This window comes from Erithacus rubecula (assembly GCF_903797595.1).
Source record: "Erithacus rubecula genome assembly, chromosome: 5".
NCBI lineage: Eukaryota > Metazoa > Chordata > Aves > Passeriformes > Muscicapidae > Erithacus > Erithacus rubecula.
The window spans coordinates 2,450,341-2,469,049 of record NC_136687.1 but is presented as its reverse complement, the minus strand read 5'-3'; the positions used below and the strand labels follow the sequence as shown (position 1 = coordinate 2,469,049).

The window sequence follows — 18,709 nt, the reverse complement described above, 5'->3', positions numbered from 1 at the left end:
AAGAGTCCTTCCAGAAAGCACCTGCATATATTCCCTCTAAAACACTAATTAAAATGCACCCTTTCCTGGGAAGCCTTTGACATGCTTTCAGAGAAAACTGATTACAGCACAATTCAGCATAAATCAGACTTCATTACTCTGACATGCAGAATTATTTTAGTTCATTAATTTTATGGGTAACTCACACAAGTCTTTGAAGGTTGCCTTTGAGACAATAGAAGAGCTGTTCCTTCATCAATTTTGTATAGTATAACCAATTCCCCCCCTAGTAATTCATTTGTCTAAAAGCAGTTAGAATTGTAAAGTGGTAAAATAAGGATATTTACACATTTAATCCTCAGATATAAATTACCCTTTTTAACATGAAAATAAAGTCACAGTTAAGGTTCTTATGTCGAATTTTGCTGAAAACAACCAGAGATGACTGATTTCTGAAACAGAATTTGTAATGCCATTAGATCAATGCAGAGATTACAAACCACACTGCCAGACACAGCCCTTGCAAATCTGGGGTGCCAACTGTGTAAGTAAATACACCCACTTACAAACCAGCACTGGACATTTGTATTTTACATAACAGAGTACTCTGCTGCAAAAGAAATCTCAGATGGCAGAATAGAATTTCTCATTGCCTATAAAAGAGCCTGAATACAAATTTTCCTCATAATGTTCAGAAACAAAAACCGTGATATTCAAGTGTTGGCTTGCTAGGAAAGGACAATTTGAATTACAGTTACATGAAGCATTATAGAGAGGAAGAATTAAAAGCATATTGGAGAGAGACACTGCTTACACTGCACATAACCAGAGCCATGTGCTGACAATTCTGAGACCAGCATTTTATTCATCACTGCAGAGCTCACTAGAACCTGTGCCGAAAAATCGGCCTCTTTCCTTATGGAAACTGTTTCCCAGCTATTCAGGTTATCTGCACAGTTTGCAAGTTGAAAGGTTCTCACTGTTTTTCCAGAACATGAGATTGTTGTACAGATACACAAAGACTAATTTAAATAAATAGGAGGGAAAAAAAAAGAAAATAATTTTTGAACAGTTACTAGAAAGAAGATACTCGTCATCTCCTCTGTTAAACTCACACATGCACTCTGTAGGCATTAAATATTCTATGTATGATTATCTGCACAATTTTGTTTTGTTTCAGAGGTTTTTCATTATTTCTTTCTGCAATAAAAATGTAACAGTGCAACAACTAGGGAGGGTGGAAAAATAAATTTCCTAGTTTAAACTGAAAATATTTTTAATACGCCTGTATAAAAATGCGAATGGTGGCTGTCAAAAGTGAATATAAATCTGTCCAAACTATCCGATAATCTTTAATTCCTCTTTATTCTTTGATTAGACAAATTTTTGATTTGGATCTCTCCAAATTAAACATTCAATTTTTAGATATATTACAAAGTCACAAAGAGAAAAATAAGAATAGACAATTATAGTACCTAAACTGTGCCAGAAAACAAAAAATCCTGTGAAAGTGACCAGGATAAGATGTGAGGGGAGGAAATGCTTCAATTCAGATCAGACAGCTGTTTAACAGCAGTATTAGTCTGGTCACTGAAGACATCTCACAAATTTTGCTTTCAGAGTTCAAACATTAATTTCTGCAGAATTAGAAAACGAATGAGACTAATGCAGAAACGTGTTAACTCCTTCCTCTGACCAGCACATTGAGAGAGCCAAGTGGAGAGTAAGGAAGGCGGACAGCTCCCTAACTGATCCACCCCGTTTTTCCACGCACAAAACACAGCAAGCCAAGAGAGGAGGTGAGGAACACGTACGATTTTGAGGTGTGAGAGCAGCCTCATGACATCAGCCATGTCGGCCAGGATGAGCAGGCGAGTGACGGCCGAGAGCAGGGCGCGGGCGGCGCGCACCATGGTGCCGCGCTTCACCGAGGAGCAGGGGTCGTCCGCGAACTCCGACGAGGCCACGCGCATCGTTTCTCCTGCCAGGACACAAACCAGGCCCGGGTTAGCCTCCAGCACTGCGGCTTCTGTCTTGCCAGAAAGTATAAATAACTCACTGAAAGATGAGCTAAGTGCTGTTGGGGAAAGAAACAGAGCTACAAAACCGTTGGGTTGGAACGGAACTTAAAGCTCGTCTTGTTCAACCCTTCCATTATCCCAGGCTGCTCCAAGCTCCGTCCAGCCTGGCCTTGGACACTGCCAGGGAGCCAGACACAGCCACAGCTTCTCTGGCACCCTGTGCCAGGGCCTCCCCACCCTCACAAGGAACAATTCCTTCCCAATGTCCCACCTAACCCTGCACCCTGGCAGTTTGAAGCCATTCCTGTCACTCCATGCCTTGTCCCCAGTCCCTCTCCAGCTCTCCCAGAGCTCCTTTAGGCACTGGAAAGTCTCCCTGAAACCTTCTCTTTTCCAGGCTGAACCACTCCACCTCCCCCAGCCTGGCTGTGATTCACAGATTTTATATTAACCCAACTTTTGCTGTTGTTAAAAAAAAAATCCTGTTTGTCTCCAGTGGAGAATCTCAAAAACAAAGTACTTCTAATGTGAAATCAAAGCATATTTACATTGCTTATAAGGCCATTACAACAACATTAAAATAAATCCCAGATGACAAAACTTCCCATAAGACAATGTAAATAGTTGGGGAGAGATTTAAGATGGCCACAGTGATTAATCCCCATCAGAACTCTTTTCCTTATTATATTTACCATTAGGACTGCGTGTTCAAATTATAATTTGCAAGCAGTGCATCTTGGATCATAAGCTGATAATATACAACTTCAAAATACAATTCAAGTGGCTCACTTCTTAAGGCTACACACTCCCCTTAGCTTTCCATAAGGTTGGCAAAACTCTCTACAAATTTCTTAGGAGATAATTAACAAACAATCATTGCTAGATAAAAAGAAAACAAACCGAATTTCTAAACACATTTAAATGCTATATTGCTCAGCATCACAGAGCTGAAATTCAAGGTAAAACAGAAAACAAGGCTCTGGAGGAGGACCACAGTTTGCTGTCCCTACCTTTCCACGCATTTTACCTGTGTGCCAAAAATCACTGAAATCAGGAGCAAGGAATTCTGATGGGGTTAAAAAGATTTTTCTAACGCATACTTTAATTCAAACAGTTGTTTGAAAAACTTATCCACAACTCTTGGCTGAGAGTGTGCTAAAAATTGAGTCTGAAACATCATTATCATCATCATTATGTCAATGACTCAAATATTTCATATAAAAGGAGATATTGAGAGCGACCACAGAACATGTGAGCAAGGGTTAGATGTGAGTTTCCTAACTTGGAATTTGAGCCCAGTACAGGACTGGCTTCATCCAACCAGTCTAACATTGTAAGGCATCTTCTTCCCTTCAATTATTTATTAAGGGAAACCAACAATCTCAGCTATGTGTAGAGAGTTTGCTCCAAAATGCATTCTTGAAGCATATTGAGCTGATTGAACCCAAGGGGACACAACCAACCACAGGAAATCCCAGGCTTTCCCTTATTTAAGCTCTAAGTGGGATTCAGGTGAGATGGAAGTGATTCCAAGCATCCAGCAGCAAAACTCTTGTAAGTTAAAGTATTGCATTTTAGAGAAATCCAAGCTGAAAAGGTAGCCAAAGCAAGCTTTGGATTTTGGAATCAGATGCCTGCAAATTGTTTAATTTCCATGTTGGTGCTGAAGAGATTTTAGTGTTTTCTGCCAAATTAGCAGTGTGTAGCTTCAGATAAATATTTAAATTGGACTGTGAAAGAAATAATACTTGATAAATGGCCAGTGGTACCAGGAAAGTGAGAAGAAAAATCATTGTCTTAGACTTGCATATCCGAGGAGATATCTCTTGCAAAAATTTGAAAATTTGAAACAGTCAAGGGCAGAGGAAAAATGCATAGAAGGTCAAAAGGAAACAAAACCAAAAAAACATTAAAAGAGTTTGGATTAGATATTTAACCTTATAAAGCTCACATTAGGTGAAATAGATCTCCAAAATAATTAAGCAAAAAATTATTAAATAGACATAATCAAATAAGCAAAATAAAAAAGTATGAGTATGAAAGTTCACAGCAGATTGTTTATAACTTAACAAGATCTAGTAGTTCATAGTTTAGAATCCAATAACCAAAGAAACTAGCAATATGGGGAGAAAGGCTCATCTGTCTCAGTGCCTATTAATATATTTTGATCCTTTTACAGCAGTGGTATCAAATTACTCCTAGGCTAAAGGTAACAGTGGAGCTCCAGCTAGCTCAATTATTTTTTTAGAGAAACCTTTTTATCTGGAAAAAGTCAACCGTACATTTAGTTATCCATTTCTTTCCAAATTTATTTCAAGTTCTTCTGTAATCTATATTAAATTACTTTCAGTGAAAATTGAGTCGACACAAGAAACACAGACATCTGAAGTCATCAGGTCTGCTTCTTTGCCATTGCAGTCAGTCGAGTGATAATATAATTAATAACAATCTTAATATGATAATAGCTGCACTCATAAACTTATCAAGCTTCCATCTTAGAAACAGCTCAGACATTTAACCCCCATTAATCCTGTGTGAAGTGGGAAACTCACTCCAAAATGAACTCCAGAATCTGACAGGCTCTTTTCATTAGAGTCACTTTAATGCCATACTGCCTGTAATTGCAGATAATTTAAATCCATTTCTTCTCATGCCCCATTTGTCCTTCAGTTTCACTGTGTTCTTCTTCTTCCACTCTTGTCTCTATTGTCCCTTTTTGGCTTTGTGCATTTTTGTGAGGAGTCCTGACAGATTAAAGGCAATACTTCAGTCGCTTCTAATTGCACACAATATCCATTTCTGTAATCATTACAGCAGCCCCATGAAACAATTCTGCTTCTGGAGTACAAATGATAAGAACTGCAGGTTTCTAGGACCATTTGCAGCTATGAGAAATACTCATGGAATCCCAGATATCCTGGGTTGGAACTGTAGGGATCACTGAGTCCCACTCCTGGCCCTAAACAGGACACCCCAACAAATGTCCCACCATGTCCCCACAGCTTAACAACTGCAAAAATCTATCAACGGATGATTGCAAAGGTCATCAAAAAAGGGCTACTGGATAAGGTAGAACATCTACCTGTGAGGAAAGGATTGAACCCAGGATTTCAATGGTTAATAGACAGAAGAAATGTCATTTTTCCCAAAGCCTTGAAGTGTTTATTAAGAGATAGAAGATGGGCACAGAGCAGCAATCAAAAGAACAGCTGGGATCAACAGGGAATGCTGACAATACACCAAACACCTGGAAATAATTACCAGAACAATGACAAATTGATTGGATGCACCACTCCAGAACAGGTCTCACATGGAAAAAATTAATAAAGCTACAGTCCAATTAATCCACTTTTTTCAGATTTTTCCTTTTGTTCTACGTGTCCAAGATTAAAAACAGAACAACTGATCCATGACAGAATGAAAGTAATTTAGAGTGCTCTCCTTGTAATTAGAGCAAAAGCACTGTTATGAAGCTATCCTAAATTATAATATATAGACCCAAACTGACTTGCAGATTCCATATAAAAAAGTGAGGATTATACTAAAGGATGATATGATAGATTTCAACAACCCATAATTGTTAACAAGTTATATTTAAATTATATAAGAAGGTTTTTAATCCTTTCACCATGGATGTTGTCTTGTTAAGAAACAAAAGCAAACCCTTCAGGATGCAAAGATATGCAACTTTATCCCCCTTGGATTTGTCTAGAAATTCACCAAATAGAGTAGGGTCACTCACTTTCCATCTCAGCATATATCTGAACAGTCAATTTCAGGAATAATGACCTTAATCTGGTCTTGGATGGTTGGTTTCTCACTGTCTATATTCCTCCTACTTTATTAATCCATTGATTATTTACCACATCTCTTAAAACATCTTTTGTTTACAGTACTTTAAAATCTAGTAACTGTACACGTTCATTTCAGTATTAACCTCTGACATGATCAGAATGTGGGAAGCAATTTGTAGACCATTTTCACCCTGCATACTTACTAAATGCAAATATGCATTAAAAATTCTATTCAGGAGTCTAAAAGCTTCACACAAATGGCTGTTCAGTCTTCCCTTTCCTTAATACCTTTTCTTTTTTTTTTCCTAAGTCTTTACTACTATGTCCCCTAAACTCATCTCCTCTTCCACTGGCAGCTGGGACTTTGTTCTCCATCTGTGGGAGAATGACCACTGTTCTCATTGGTTTAATGGATTTCAAGGCCAGAAGAGGCCATCTCTGATCAAGCCCAAATTTTTCCTGTCACATTTCAGCTCCTGGAGCTGTTTCTCTCCAGAACTGATTGTACAGACAATCCAGTTCACTTACATTTGACTCACTTTACATCTGACATTTAGATTGAGCCATGCAAGATGAATCACTCTGCATTTTAAAGCACAATGGATATCCTTAAATCTAGGAGGTATTTTAGATTCAATGTTCTCTCTTAGATCCAAGAACACAGCACATCATTCATTTCATGGACAATTAAAATATGTAATTTTAATTAACTCAAATACTGCTTTCCTGAGGGACAGAAAATAGCAAGAATATAGAACTTTTAAGATATTTATCCAATACATATGACGATGTAAGACAATTTATCTATGACTATTATGTTTTCTAATTAATAGTGCATTTGCAACATCACTGATACACTACTTAAGAACAATAAAACACAGTGAAATTTCAATTCAAAACTAAATTGTTTGGGATGTGAGGACATATTAGCATCTCTAATCCCTCTTTGTCTGCAACTCAGTTACTCCATGGATTAACATCCTTCAGGGACACACCAAACTGATCTACCTTCACTGAACTGGAGAGTTCAATGAACACCAACATGAACATTTTTGATGCTCAGCACAGTGCTTGGGAACATGAAAACATTGAACCTCTTGAGATATCAATAAATATAGAGGCACATTTAAAAACTCAAGCTCAACTGAATGATAATATGGCTTCTTTTATAGGCTGGCAAAAGTCATGCTGCTGAACTACAAAGTTTGACAGAAACATGGAATCACAGAAATTTGGGATTGAAGGTTTGGGACTGAAGGGACATTAAAGCCCATCCAGTCTCACCCCTGCCATGGGCAGGGACACCTCCCACTGTCCCAGGCTGCTCCAAGCCCCATCCAGCCAGGTCTTGGACACTCCCAGGGATCCAGGGGCAGCCACAGCTTCTCTGGGCACCCTGTGCCAGGACCCCACCACCCTCACAGGGAATGATTTCTTCCCAATATCCCATCTACACCTACTTTAAATTGAAAGATCTTCTCCCTTGTCCTATCAGCAAGCAGGTCAGCTGCCAATTTTCCCACAATTTCTATGTTTATACTAAAAAATTTAAATATCTCATTAAAATAACTATTTTCTTCTTTATCCAAGATGAAGAGCTGCATCAAGAAGCACATTCAAAATGAGTGGAACAGTTCATCACCTAAACAAGAAACTACAGTGGAAAATGTTAGGAAAAGTTGCTTTCTTTCTGGTGAACTCTGTACAGTACATTTATTAAAAGCATTATTGTAAAAAAGGGCTAAAATGAATGGAACTGACAAAGAAAAATCTGTAAGTCCTAGTGATTAACATCTTGAATTTAATCATTTAATGGGTTTCTGCATAACAGTTTATTAAATTAAATAGAATTATCATTAATAAATTTAACATATCAGGTATAAAAAGGAACAACATTTGAAAAGCACCCAAAATTAATGAAAAAGGAAGCAGTCCAAGAAAACAACTGTGGCATTCTGCATTAGGCACAGAGATTCCACCATTCTGGATATTATTTTCAGTCTGGGGCTTGAAGAGACTCAAAAATACTGTACAGGAAAGCAAGTTTGAGGGTAGATTCTATCTGTGCCCAAGGCACCATGAACTAAGTTCAAAATCATAATTAGAATCAGTTCCATCACTCTCTATTATCACATGAAGAAAAAAAAAAAAAAAACACCCAATGAAGAGTTTATTTGAAATTGATATTTTTTGAGATAAGATTCAGTTCAAAGGGTTGATATTTTCCAGCAGGATGGTTTCCATAACAAAATTTATCAAAGAATCCCAGTGATCCGTGAAAAAGAAGGAGTTGCTAATGTCAGCACAAGGGAAGGACTGTGAGGAGGGGGAGGGATTGATGATGAGATTGATCAATCTGCTGGATTATCAACTCCCTTTTTCTTTTGAGGGTCACTTTTTTGCTCCTGCTAATTTATGCTTTTCCTTACAATTAGATCCTACCTGAATGTCTTGACAGAAGCAGTAAGAGAAGCAGGGAGCACTGCTTAATCTGGGAAACAAATAGAGCTAAAATTAAAAAAAAACCTTCCCACAATCCCAGCTGGGATTAAGAGGACAGGCAAGATAATGTTGGACAATTGAGGGATTTGCAGCCAAGAGAGAAAAATAACAGGGAAAATTGAAATGCAAAAATTTAGAATGATACTCCAATATGAGAAAGCATAAGAAAGAAGAAAAGCAGACATGGGAGAGTCATCAGCCCAGGGAAAATCTAGCATAGATTTACAATAAGAAAAAGATGAAAAGGAAGATAAGATACAGAGAGGGCATCTGCAAGTTTACACACAGAAACAGAAGATACAACAGCACTTTTCAAAATTTATTTCATTTCTTCTATTAGTTCACATAATCTGCACATATTGTTTATGATAACCTATATTTGAGACTCAATGCAGTTAATTTTTCACCAAAAACCACTTACCAAAGATTCCAAAATCATGCTCAAAGCACCAGTTTACATTAAAATTAAGTTTATCTTTCCAAAATTGGGAATTACATTTAAAATTTTTTAAAGATTGAAAAAACTGAGCAGTTTTTCATTGAATTTTGACTTGGCAACATTTTAGTAACCGAAGAATTTATTGCCAGTTTCAATGGGTATTCACATACATGCAGTGACACCTGTGGGTTAATATAAGAGCTCCTTTATATAACTATACTCATTGCTTGAATGTTTAAAAACTGCAAGAGCTTCTGTGCAGAGAGACAAGATATGAGCTTGTGTGAATTTACATTCCAGTGCAGAGATCAAAACACAAAACTAATCTATAGCCCTCCATCAACACCCAGAAAGGCAGATTAATGGAAAAGGCTCATAAACAAGACATGACTATCATTAGATTTGCAATGAAATCATCATTAGCCTAAGCCTGTATAGGTAATAAGAAAAACTACAGTTGAGTGTTAGGACTGCTCTTTATAATAAATATATATATATGCCATATATACCATATGTATATATATATGCTGAAGTACTAAATTCCTTCTTTGCCTCAGTCTCCAGCTGCCTTCTGAGCTGAAGGGCAGAGATGAGAACAGAATGAAGCCCCCAAAATTGGTTCCACTCCTGTTAATGAATTTACAGAATCCTTTTTTATTTTTTTCTGTGGCAGTGGCCAGGTTTCAGTTGTAGCTGGGCTTTGGCCTTTGCCATTTTCTCCCTGCATGACCTCCAAATGTCCCTGTAGCTTTCCTGAGCTACCTATCCCTTCTCCCTTTTCACAAAGGTCACAGACTGTCCTTTTTTGCCCAAGTTCTACCCAATTTCTCTGTTCAACCAGATCAATGTTGAATAAATAAAATAAGGAATGATTTAAAACCATAAGGTCCACCACAAACAGGTGAAAGGAAGTAGAGGTGATGTATTTTCTGAAGAAAAAGCACATACATATCATCACATACTGTAGAAATCATATAATATGAACAGGGGTTAAAAACTGACTTTTCTACAACTAAAATATTAAAAAAAAAAAAAAGCAGAAAAAAAACCCCACAGATCTCAAAGTCAATTAGAACAATTACAGCTGAATGAAATTTGCAAACATCCAAAATTAAAATCAGTGGATAGCCTACAATTCTATTTTTAGTAGCTATAAAAATAATTCTAAATTCCATCAGCTATACAGAACAGGCTCCTTTTCCCATGTTCATATATAAACTGCAGTTGGAATATCTCACAGATCTAAAGTCTAAAACGAATTTGTCTCTGATAAAGGGATTAAAACAGAGAGAACAAGATAGCTGGAGATCAAAATGCTATAATTTGACACTTCTCAGAGGAAATCAGTGCCTGTTATTTGATTATAACATTTTATATTCCCTCACTCTGTAAAGTATTATTGGCCTTTGTAGTATGTGAAAAATGTACTTCAGAAAAAGACGTGTTCAAAATGGTAAATGCAAAGGCAATAAATTAAAGCCTTTTATATACTGACTAAGCATCTTTTAGGACTCAGATATTAGAAAGTATATTTCAAATTTTCATGCTGTCATTTTTAATACTTCTCTCATACCTTTCTGATACCATATCCAAAATTAAAGCCTAATCTGGATGGGAGAAAGAAGCTTTTATGCAACTTTTGAAGCTGGATGACTGCCATAGAAAATGCAGTCAAAAATAAAGAACACAGAACAAAATGTACTGAAGGCAAATGGGAGAACTGAGCAGGGGGACAAGGAAGACTCCCAGCTAAAGTTTAGTGCCCCAAAGACTGTTTGTATCTTCTCATTAATGACACTGGGTATCACAGAATGGTGGAATGGTTTGGGTTGGAAAAGCCCGTACAGCTCATCTTGTTCCATCCCAGCCGTGGACTGGGGGACCTTCCACTAGATCAGGCTGCTCCAAACCCCATCCAGCTTGGCCTTGAACCCTTCCAGAGATGGCAGTGTCCCGGTTTAAGAGCATTTAAAACTTGGACACTCCAAAATGAGTCACCTCCACTTAATTCCAACCAATCCCTTGCCACCAGCAAGGAAAGACTGTGAGCAGATATAAGCGCAGAAGCAACTGTTTACTAACAAAAGCAGCAGCAGTAGGCAAAAAACAACAGTAAATAACTGCTAGATATAAACCTGCCCAGTCTCACAAACCTCATGGACACAAAGAGAAATCAAAAATGTTGGAATTACCCTTCCCAAGATGGCGCCCGTGTGGCTGAGGGCCCCAGCCAAGATGGCGCCACACCGATCCCCTGCAATGGGGGACTGCAGGCCAGGGACAGAGAGACACAATGGCAGCAACCCAAAGAACCACAAAGGCAGGAGCCCACAGAGCAGCTCTAGAGGCAGATGAACATTTTTCACCTCATGTGGGGTCTGTGCCGCTCCCGCCATTTGCAGGCTCTGTCACGGTCTCAACCCAAGTGGGAGTTGTGATGGTCCGTTTGTCTCCAGGGTGCAAAAGACAAACAGCAAGGGATTCAAGTTTTATTCAGCAGCAAACAGCAATGCAATTTATTGAGTGCCAACAACTCAGTTTTGTGATAGAGGGAGAGATAAAGGAAACAAAGTAAAAGGGAAGGGAGAAAGAGAGAAGGATGGGGAAATAGCAACCAACAGATGGGACAAACCTTCCTGGTCTTCAGCCAATACACACATCTTCCATCCTTGGGGAGAAAGATCTCAAACCCTCTTCAGAAAGTCACTTTTTATAGTCCTTTTCCAAAGCAAGTGGCCTCTGGCCAAAAGATGGGGAGATTTATGGAGTGTTCTGTGCGGAGACCGTTGCCTTGAGAGAAAGTTGGTGCTATTATCCATGTAGCTGCTGGAAGGCAGCGTGCCATGACAGAGCAGCACACACCTGCACAACAGGCCCTGGGCAAACACCCACCTCGGCCAGGACTCAGCTCCAGAGGGAGCAGTGGGGTCCTGGGGACTCAGATCTTGGACATGAGGCAGATCAGGGAAACTCGGGACTGACCCTCACCCATGGCCAGTGTGGCGTGTGGGGATAAAATGAACACTCTGTGCACACGGGGACATGGCAGCCTGACCACAGGGCTCTTCTCACTGCTGCCAGAGTTCACAAAATTCACCTCAAAACAGTTTCTATTTGCAAACTGACCACAGCTTCTCTGGGCACCCTGGGCCAGGGCCCCTCTACCCTCACTGTGAGCATCTTCCCCTGGTATCTAATCTAAACCTGCCCTCCTCCAGCTCAGTGCCATCCTTTTAACTGAGCAGAAATAACCCTGGTAACATGGATCCAAGCCCAAGATCCTCATGTTAGATGAATCACAGCAGTAGTTACAGTTACATTCTGAACACAGAAAACATCACCTTTAAAAACTGAATTCCTTTGCAGAATTTATTCAACAGAATAAAATTATATTGTCAAAGTCTGTTAGTATTTTCTTTTTAATTTTAGGTGGGTTTTTTTCATTATAAAGTCATTCTTGAATTTTCCAGTTAGTTTTTGAACAATTCACTGTTCAGTGACAGAAGTATAAAGCAATGACCAAACTTTAAGCTCATCTCGTTGACTCTTGCACCCTTCAGTGTGGTACTTCCCAATTTAAATATCCCAGACAAACTCTCTGCACTGTTCCTGATCTCCCACCAGTTTCCCTATCCATCATTAGACAGCTGGTGAAACTCTCAGTTCCTTTGCTCTGCTAAAAACCTCCATCACTGACCTACACAGTCATCTGAGGTCACTCCTGTGCCAAGCTAAAAGGAATTTCCTTCCAAATACTTTTGATCCAACAGACTAAAATAACTTATTTTCCAGTTCAAAGATGACTCAAACTTTTCCTTTTTTATTTCCTTTTTTTTTAAGCATTGAAGAAAAAGAATTTCAGTTCAGAATTTCTGCCTAATGAATCAACAGTGATTTCATTTCCAGCACTCAGCTGCGACTCAGAGGATGTTTCAGTACCACATAAATCAGAATATTTCAAAAGGAGAGGTTGAGATGCTCACCCTGTGGTGCTCTGCAGCTTCACAGAACTGTTCTGAAGGGTCAGGGACTTCAGCTCCAATCTCCACACTGAATTACCCAGAGCAGCCACAAATACAGATTTCATGCATGGAGGAAATCTTCTTGCAAAACATTGCTCATGGTTAGCTCAAAACTTAATTGAAAAGGATGTACATGAAATGCTGCTGAGGATTACTCACCGTGGATTAAACCTACCCAGTTTGGGAATTACTGCTGGAAGACAGAGCAGGGCAAGATAACTGCCTGTGGTACCTATTCCAATTTTGTAAGATCTTTTTTTTTTTTTCCCCATTTAATAAATTTCTTAATTTAAATCCTAGGGAAAGTATTTTCCAAATTTGACCTGAATTCAGAAATTTCATGCATACTAATGGGTGGTGAAGTTAAATATTTACTGCAAAACATGGCCTAGTTACAGTCCCTTGATAGGGATTTTTTATTTTAACTGTGCTGCATTTCTGCAATACTTTCTCAAATAAAACCTTTACTAACAGTAATATTTCTTCTAAAAAAACAAGCAGCAATTTTAGGATTTAATTTTAATATTCAAGTCAAATATTTCTGGAGGAAACACAACTTCCCTATCTTTCAGTTTCTGAGTATAATTTTATTTTTGACAACTGTCAGAAGTTGGCATGTTAAAGAAATTTTATTCTGATTTTATCCTGATATAAAGCCACAGTAGTAATAAAATCTTCAAGAGAGACAATGTAAATAAATATAATATTAAAAAATCACCAAATGCATTAATTTATATTACTTTTCCAACTTAAATTGCTGCTTTTGCAAATTCTGTCTCAAACTGTCATGTTCAGGCAATACATCAAACACCAACTACCCTTTATAGCAAACATACCCAGGAGATGGAAGTCACTTTGATAAATTTAAACTAACATCAGCTTAAACAAAACACTGAAAAGTGAAATGAATATCAGAGAACCTCCAGCCAAGGCTAAACAGCAATATATATTTTGGAAATGGTGCAGAGAATAAAGAAGTGAAGATCCTCAGATAGACAGATGGTTTTACCAAGAGCCAGTATCATCAGCAGTTCTCCCAAAAACCGAAATCACATGTACAGAAAATCAGAAAATCATGGAATGGTTTGGGTTGGAAGAGTGCCTCTGTGTGTGGTCAGCCATAAATACAAATTTATATATATATATATATATATATATATATATATATATATATATATATATATATATATATATATATATATATACACATTAGCTGTATATGTCTGTTTGTGTGCCTGTGCTACTGCAAATACAGGATCACTCTTGTTCCTGCATCAAACTGGGGCCATGGAGCTGCAGCAGCCTCACTCCTGGTTTTGGGAACTCCTTACTTTTCTGTGTAGCAACTCTTGGAGATGCTCTACAACATCTGCTTTTTCATCAGAAGTGTTCTAAATCATTTCAGAGTAGGAATTTTAACATCTTTCTGTAGCCCAATTCTCAGAGAGCTGAAAGAAAATTAATGGATGGAAAAGAGTCTGAAAGAGTCAACATTAGAGTATTTGCATGGAATGGCATTTAGAGGGCCAAATTCCTCAGGAGGAGCATTGCAAACATGGGTAATAATTGTAGTCACTTTCATATGTAACAAGCACTTCAAAATAGACAAGGAATAATTTTTATTAATAAGGTGAGAGTTTTCAGACCATGGCTCCAGTGACTTGATGAATAGAATACTGCAAATTTTTGTGCTAAAAGCTTTCAGCCCAGGCATGAGCCAGCAGCCAGACAAAAAGCAAGTTGCAGAGCTCCTCATCACAAATACTACTGGAAAAAGAGAATATCTTTATTGTACACACAGGTCCTTTCTCCCATTAAGCAGGACTGCCCACATGCTCCACTTCACCTTTCAGGTTGAGCAGAAATTTTCATTTGTCTAAAAAACCTGTTTCCTGTCATTTCTGTCCACAAACACTTTTTCCTCTATCAAGAATTAGCACATATTAACTTCCAAAGTACTCATATACTTCAGTGAAAAGGTTTATAAATAAACATAGGGAGAACATATGTTTAAGTGAAAAAAAATGGGGTTTTTTGTCTTAAAAATAAAGATTACATAGATTCTAGAGGAAAATATTCTAGATTCTCTAGAAACCATCTTTCATAAGATTTCCTTTTAGTTTTAAAACTTCATTCAAAAAATTTTCAAAACTATATGGTTAAAAGCATTAAAGCACTAAAAATCTCATTTTTAGTGTTCTGTCACAGATCAAAAATTGCCAAGAAAGTCAAAGTCACTTTCATGTCTCAGAGAAGTTCATCTACATTGTCAAGATAGTCACAGAGTATACAGGTCACAGTCTTTTTTACAATGTCCATAAATCTGCATGAACAAAAAATTAAGTCTAGCTCAACTATACCCCATTTTCAAACACAAAAAATGTCAACAGCTATTTTCTGTCCCTTGATTGAAGTATGAATTTCATATTATGGTGTGAAATTTGATCTACCATGCTTGAAAAGCAAGAAAATTTAAAACACAACAACCAGCAGCTGGATTAAATCATGTTTCTAATGGAAGTTTCAGCTATATGCCAGAAAACTTCCAGGCAAATTACACTCAAATCAGGCAATCACCAGCAGATACCTACAGACAGACATTGCCAAAGCCATTTGCCAGACAGAATAAATTTACATGAATATAACCAATTTCCTTGTGTTGCTTTTTGCAGCATTCCAGGCTGTGTCTTAAGCAATTTAATCAAACCTGAGCCCAGTGGACCTGCAGTTCTTGATAGAATTTTGTGTCAATCATGGCCTGAATTTCTCCTCCACAGGGAATTTCCTTCTTCTCTATTGATCAATTAAAGACCAGTTGCATTTAGACTTATACTGTGAGTATAGCATCTACTGTGCTTTTTATTCCTGTGAGTTCTTCTCCACTTCCCTGCACTTCTCAGGGTTTGTAGCTTCATTCTTTATGGTCACAGAATCATGGAATGGTTTGGGTTGGAAGGGACCTTACAGATCAACTGGTTCCAACCCATGTCTGCTTTCCCTTCTTCCTAATATAAAAAGACATGAATGATAAACTTCCATATTTCCCCCACCTGGGAGATCTTTTACACAACTCTGACAGTATCAGAATAATCACCCACACAGCAAAGCATTTAATGGTCCAAAAGCTGGATAATCTCAGGTGGTTTTGAAGCATAATTGTTGCAATATGGAATCATTATGGGATACAGAGATAGACAGGGATGAGCTTGAGCCATCAAATCTTTTCTCTTTTGCTCTTTGTGTTTTTAGGATGGGTTTCATAAATCAAACCCATTTATCAGCAAAGTTTTCTACAGCCAGTAGAATTTACCCTCCCACACTAGAGAAGAAATAAGAATCTTAACAGCATGGACACTCTCACTCATTCCAAAGCATTCTGCAGTGATACAGAGCATTTGTTCCAGACCTGTCAGTGGAAAGCAAGAGTCCCTGGAGTGAAGTGCTGCCTTTAGTAGCACACAGCAGCACCCAGCAAGGCAGGGCAGGAAATGAGAGGCACACCAAGAGCCAGCTCTAAGTGCCACAGACATTTTTAGGTTGACAGTGTAATTATCCCAGCTGGAACCCTGCCAGGAAATCAGCCAGGGAAACACAGCCTCAGTTCATTAATCAGCTCTTGATGCCACCAAGCTAAACATTTCATTTCACATCACACCAGGGCTGCTCTCGTTTCCACAGCTCGTGGGTGCTAATAATGGTGTGTGGTGTCTCCTGCTCTCCTCATTATGGCATGGTGTTGAACAGGCCCCAAAAAAAGCTGCTCCACTTTTCTGACAGGCTTTTTTCCCAGCCTGGAGTGTTGACAAGAGATGAATGTCTGTGTCATTCTGTGTAATTCTGTTTAAGATCTTTTTTTCTCCTCTCTGCTTCTTCATTGTTGTTTCAGTTGGTCTTTTCTAAATATAGGTTAAGAAAAGAGAAGTCTTTCTGTCATGTAAAAAATCAGAAATTCCATCTATGTGTAAGTTTAGGTTGATGCCTCTAACTCAGGAGAAGGTTCCTGAGGAGAAAGCTGAGTCAGCATCACAAACCCAAAAGGGAAAATGTAAATTCAGAGATAACATGGGCACTCGTGTCACCACTGAAGATGCCGAGCTGCAACTTGACATAACATAAAATAAATCATGTAAGCAACAGGAAACTGAACAGTTGAAAAATGAAAAGTAGTGCCAGAACAGCCAGGCATCAGCATTAAAAATCTAAACCAAAACCACCCAACCAAACCCCCACCATCACAACAACAAACACCTAGCAGAAAATAATAATCAACAAAACCTATAAATCCCCACTCGAATATTGGAATTTCATTGTACATAGAGCATTCAGCAGACACTTAACTTATTCTGATGTACTGACAATTGAATATTTAGGAAAACCCAAACCACACAGGAACATGAAAACAGTGAAACTAAATATACACAGAGTGGAGAGGAGGAAAAAATACCCTCAGGATAGAACAGACTGAAGTATTCACTAATCAGTGCTTATGTACACAAAATTTAACCCTGCCTTCTCATATGAGAACTTCAGTCCAATTTTCACAAGATTAAAAAAAAAAACATAATATGAATTCACTGAAAATCAGTATTTTACACCCAAATCCTTTAGACTCCTTTTGAAATCTCAGTTGGAGATATCTCAGTCTTGTTCTAAAACCCAGGGCTGATGATACTGGCAGATGGTATCTTTAGATTATAGCATGTACAATGGAACAAACCTGAAAGGTACTTAATTCTGCTGCAATAAAGATAATTACAATCAAAGTCAATACAACTGAAACATTGTCATAGGCATATATTGAAAACATATTTTTCCCATACCACACAGGTCAATTTGAAAGCACCTCATAGCCATTTTATCTTTTGAAAGAAAATTGTCAGATATTGTATCCATTTATCACTAACACCCATAAAATAATTGTCATATTATTATTATTATACCTGTTTTTTCAGGCTTCAATATTATTTTTTAATATAATTGAAACCACAAGTACTTCTAGATTGCTGTTTTATCTGGTTGATGATTCAGAAACCTGTGTTCCACAATCTTAATTCTACATTTGCACCCACAGGCTTTAAACCACTGTTCAGATTTAACTCCTAATTCTACATTTGCACCCACAGGCCTTAAACCACTGCTCAGATTTAACCAAGTGAAAAAACCTCACATCATTTCACACAGCAGAATAAAAAACAAGCTGAAAGTGAAACAGAAGCTTTAGCACTGGGCACAGCTTTACTCCCATCAAGTATTTTTTTCTCACATACCTTGTTTTCGAACATCTTCTACAGCAGCAACCAACTCCTCCTTGAGATCCTGGCTCTCTTTAGCAATTTGATCTCCTTTTTCCAAGAAGTTTTGAGTGGCCTGCTCCACAGAGGCAGCCAAAACATGAGCCTTCTTTGAACGTCCTTTCTTCTTGCCAGATGGGCCTTTGTTGCTCGTGTTCACAAGTGTCGTTACCTTTGGGCAGAAAAAACAAGTTTTTGTCAGGTTGAACAATTCCCCAACTGTTTAGAGGAACATCTAATTCAACCCTCACACTGTTTTCTGTGCCCTGGATGGGATGTAGTGGCCACATGTTTTGGACAGATAAAATTGAAAGTATAAAATGCAGCTGCACGTCCCCCAAAAGAAGGTTTTCCTTTTAAGCTCTCCTCAGTCTGGGCTAAGCAAATCACAGCCAAGCAGCAAAAAGAGAAAGATGAGAGCCAGGCATGGCAGGGCTGTGGTGCCAAAGCACCATTCTTGCTGCTGGGTTTCAATGGAACCTGGACACAGAAGGGTCAGAAACCATTCAAAAAGCAATTGTCCCTTGAGATAATGGACTGGCAGTGACATGCAAGTGGTGACAAAAATGTTGTTTTCCAGATGTGAAAGGTATGAAGAGCTCCCACTGCAAAGATTATACAGGTTAAAACTCTTTACCTTAGTGCTGCTTCACTGTATTCC

The 18,709-nt window shown here is 38.2% G+C and overlaps 1 protein-coding gene across 3 annotated transcripts in view; it reads right to left on the bottom strand.

Annotated features, from left to right (window-relative positions):
• Positions 1–18,709, bottom strand: part of CTNNA2 (catenin alpha 2) — a gene marked incomplete at its 5' end in the record, with an annotated part of 444,577 nt that overhangs the window by 335,049 nt on the left and 90,819 nt on the right. For all 3 annotated transcript variants that reach the window (XM_079307292.1, XM_079307294.1, XM_079307293.1), the window contains 2 exons: positions 1,794–1,960; positions 18,025–18,220. In XM_079307292.1, coding sequence (XP_079163418.1) covers positions 1,794–1,960; positions 18,025–18,220 — 363 coding nt within the window. The remainder of the gene's footprint in view (positions 1–1,793; positions 1,961–18,024; positions 18,221–18,709) is intronic.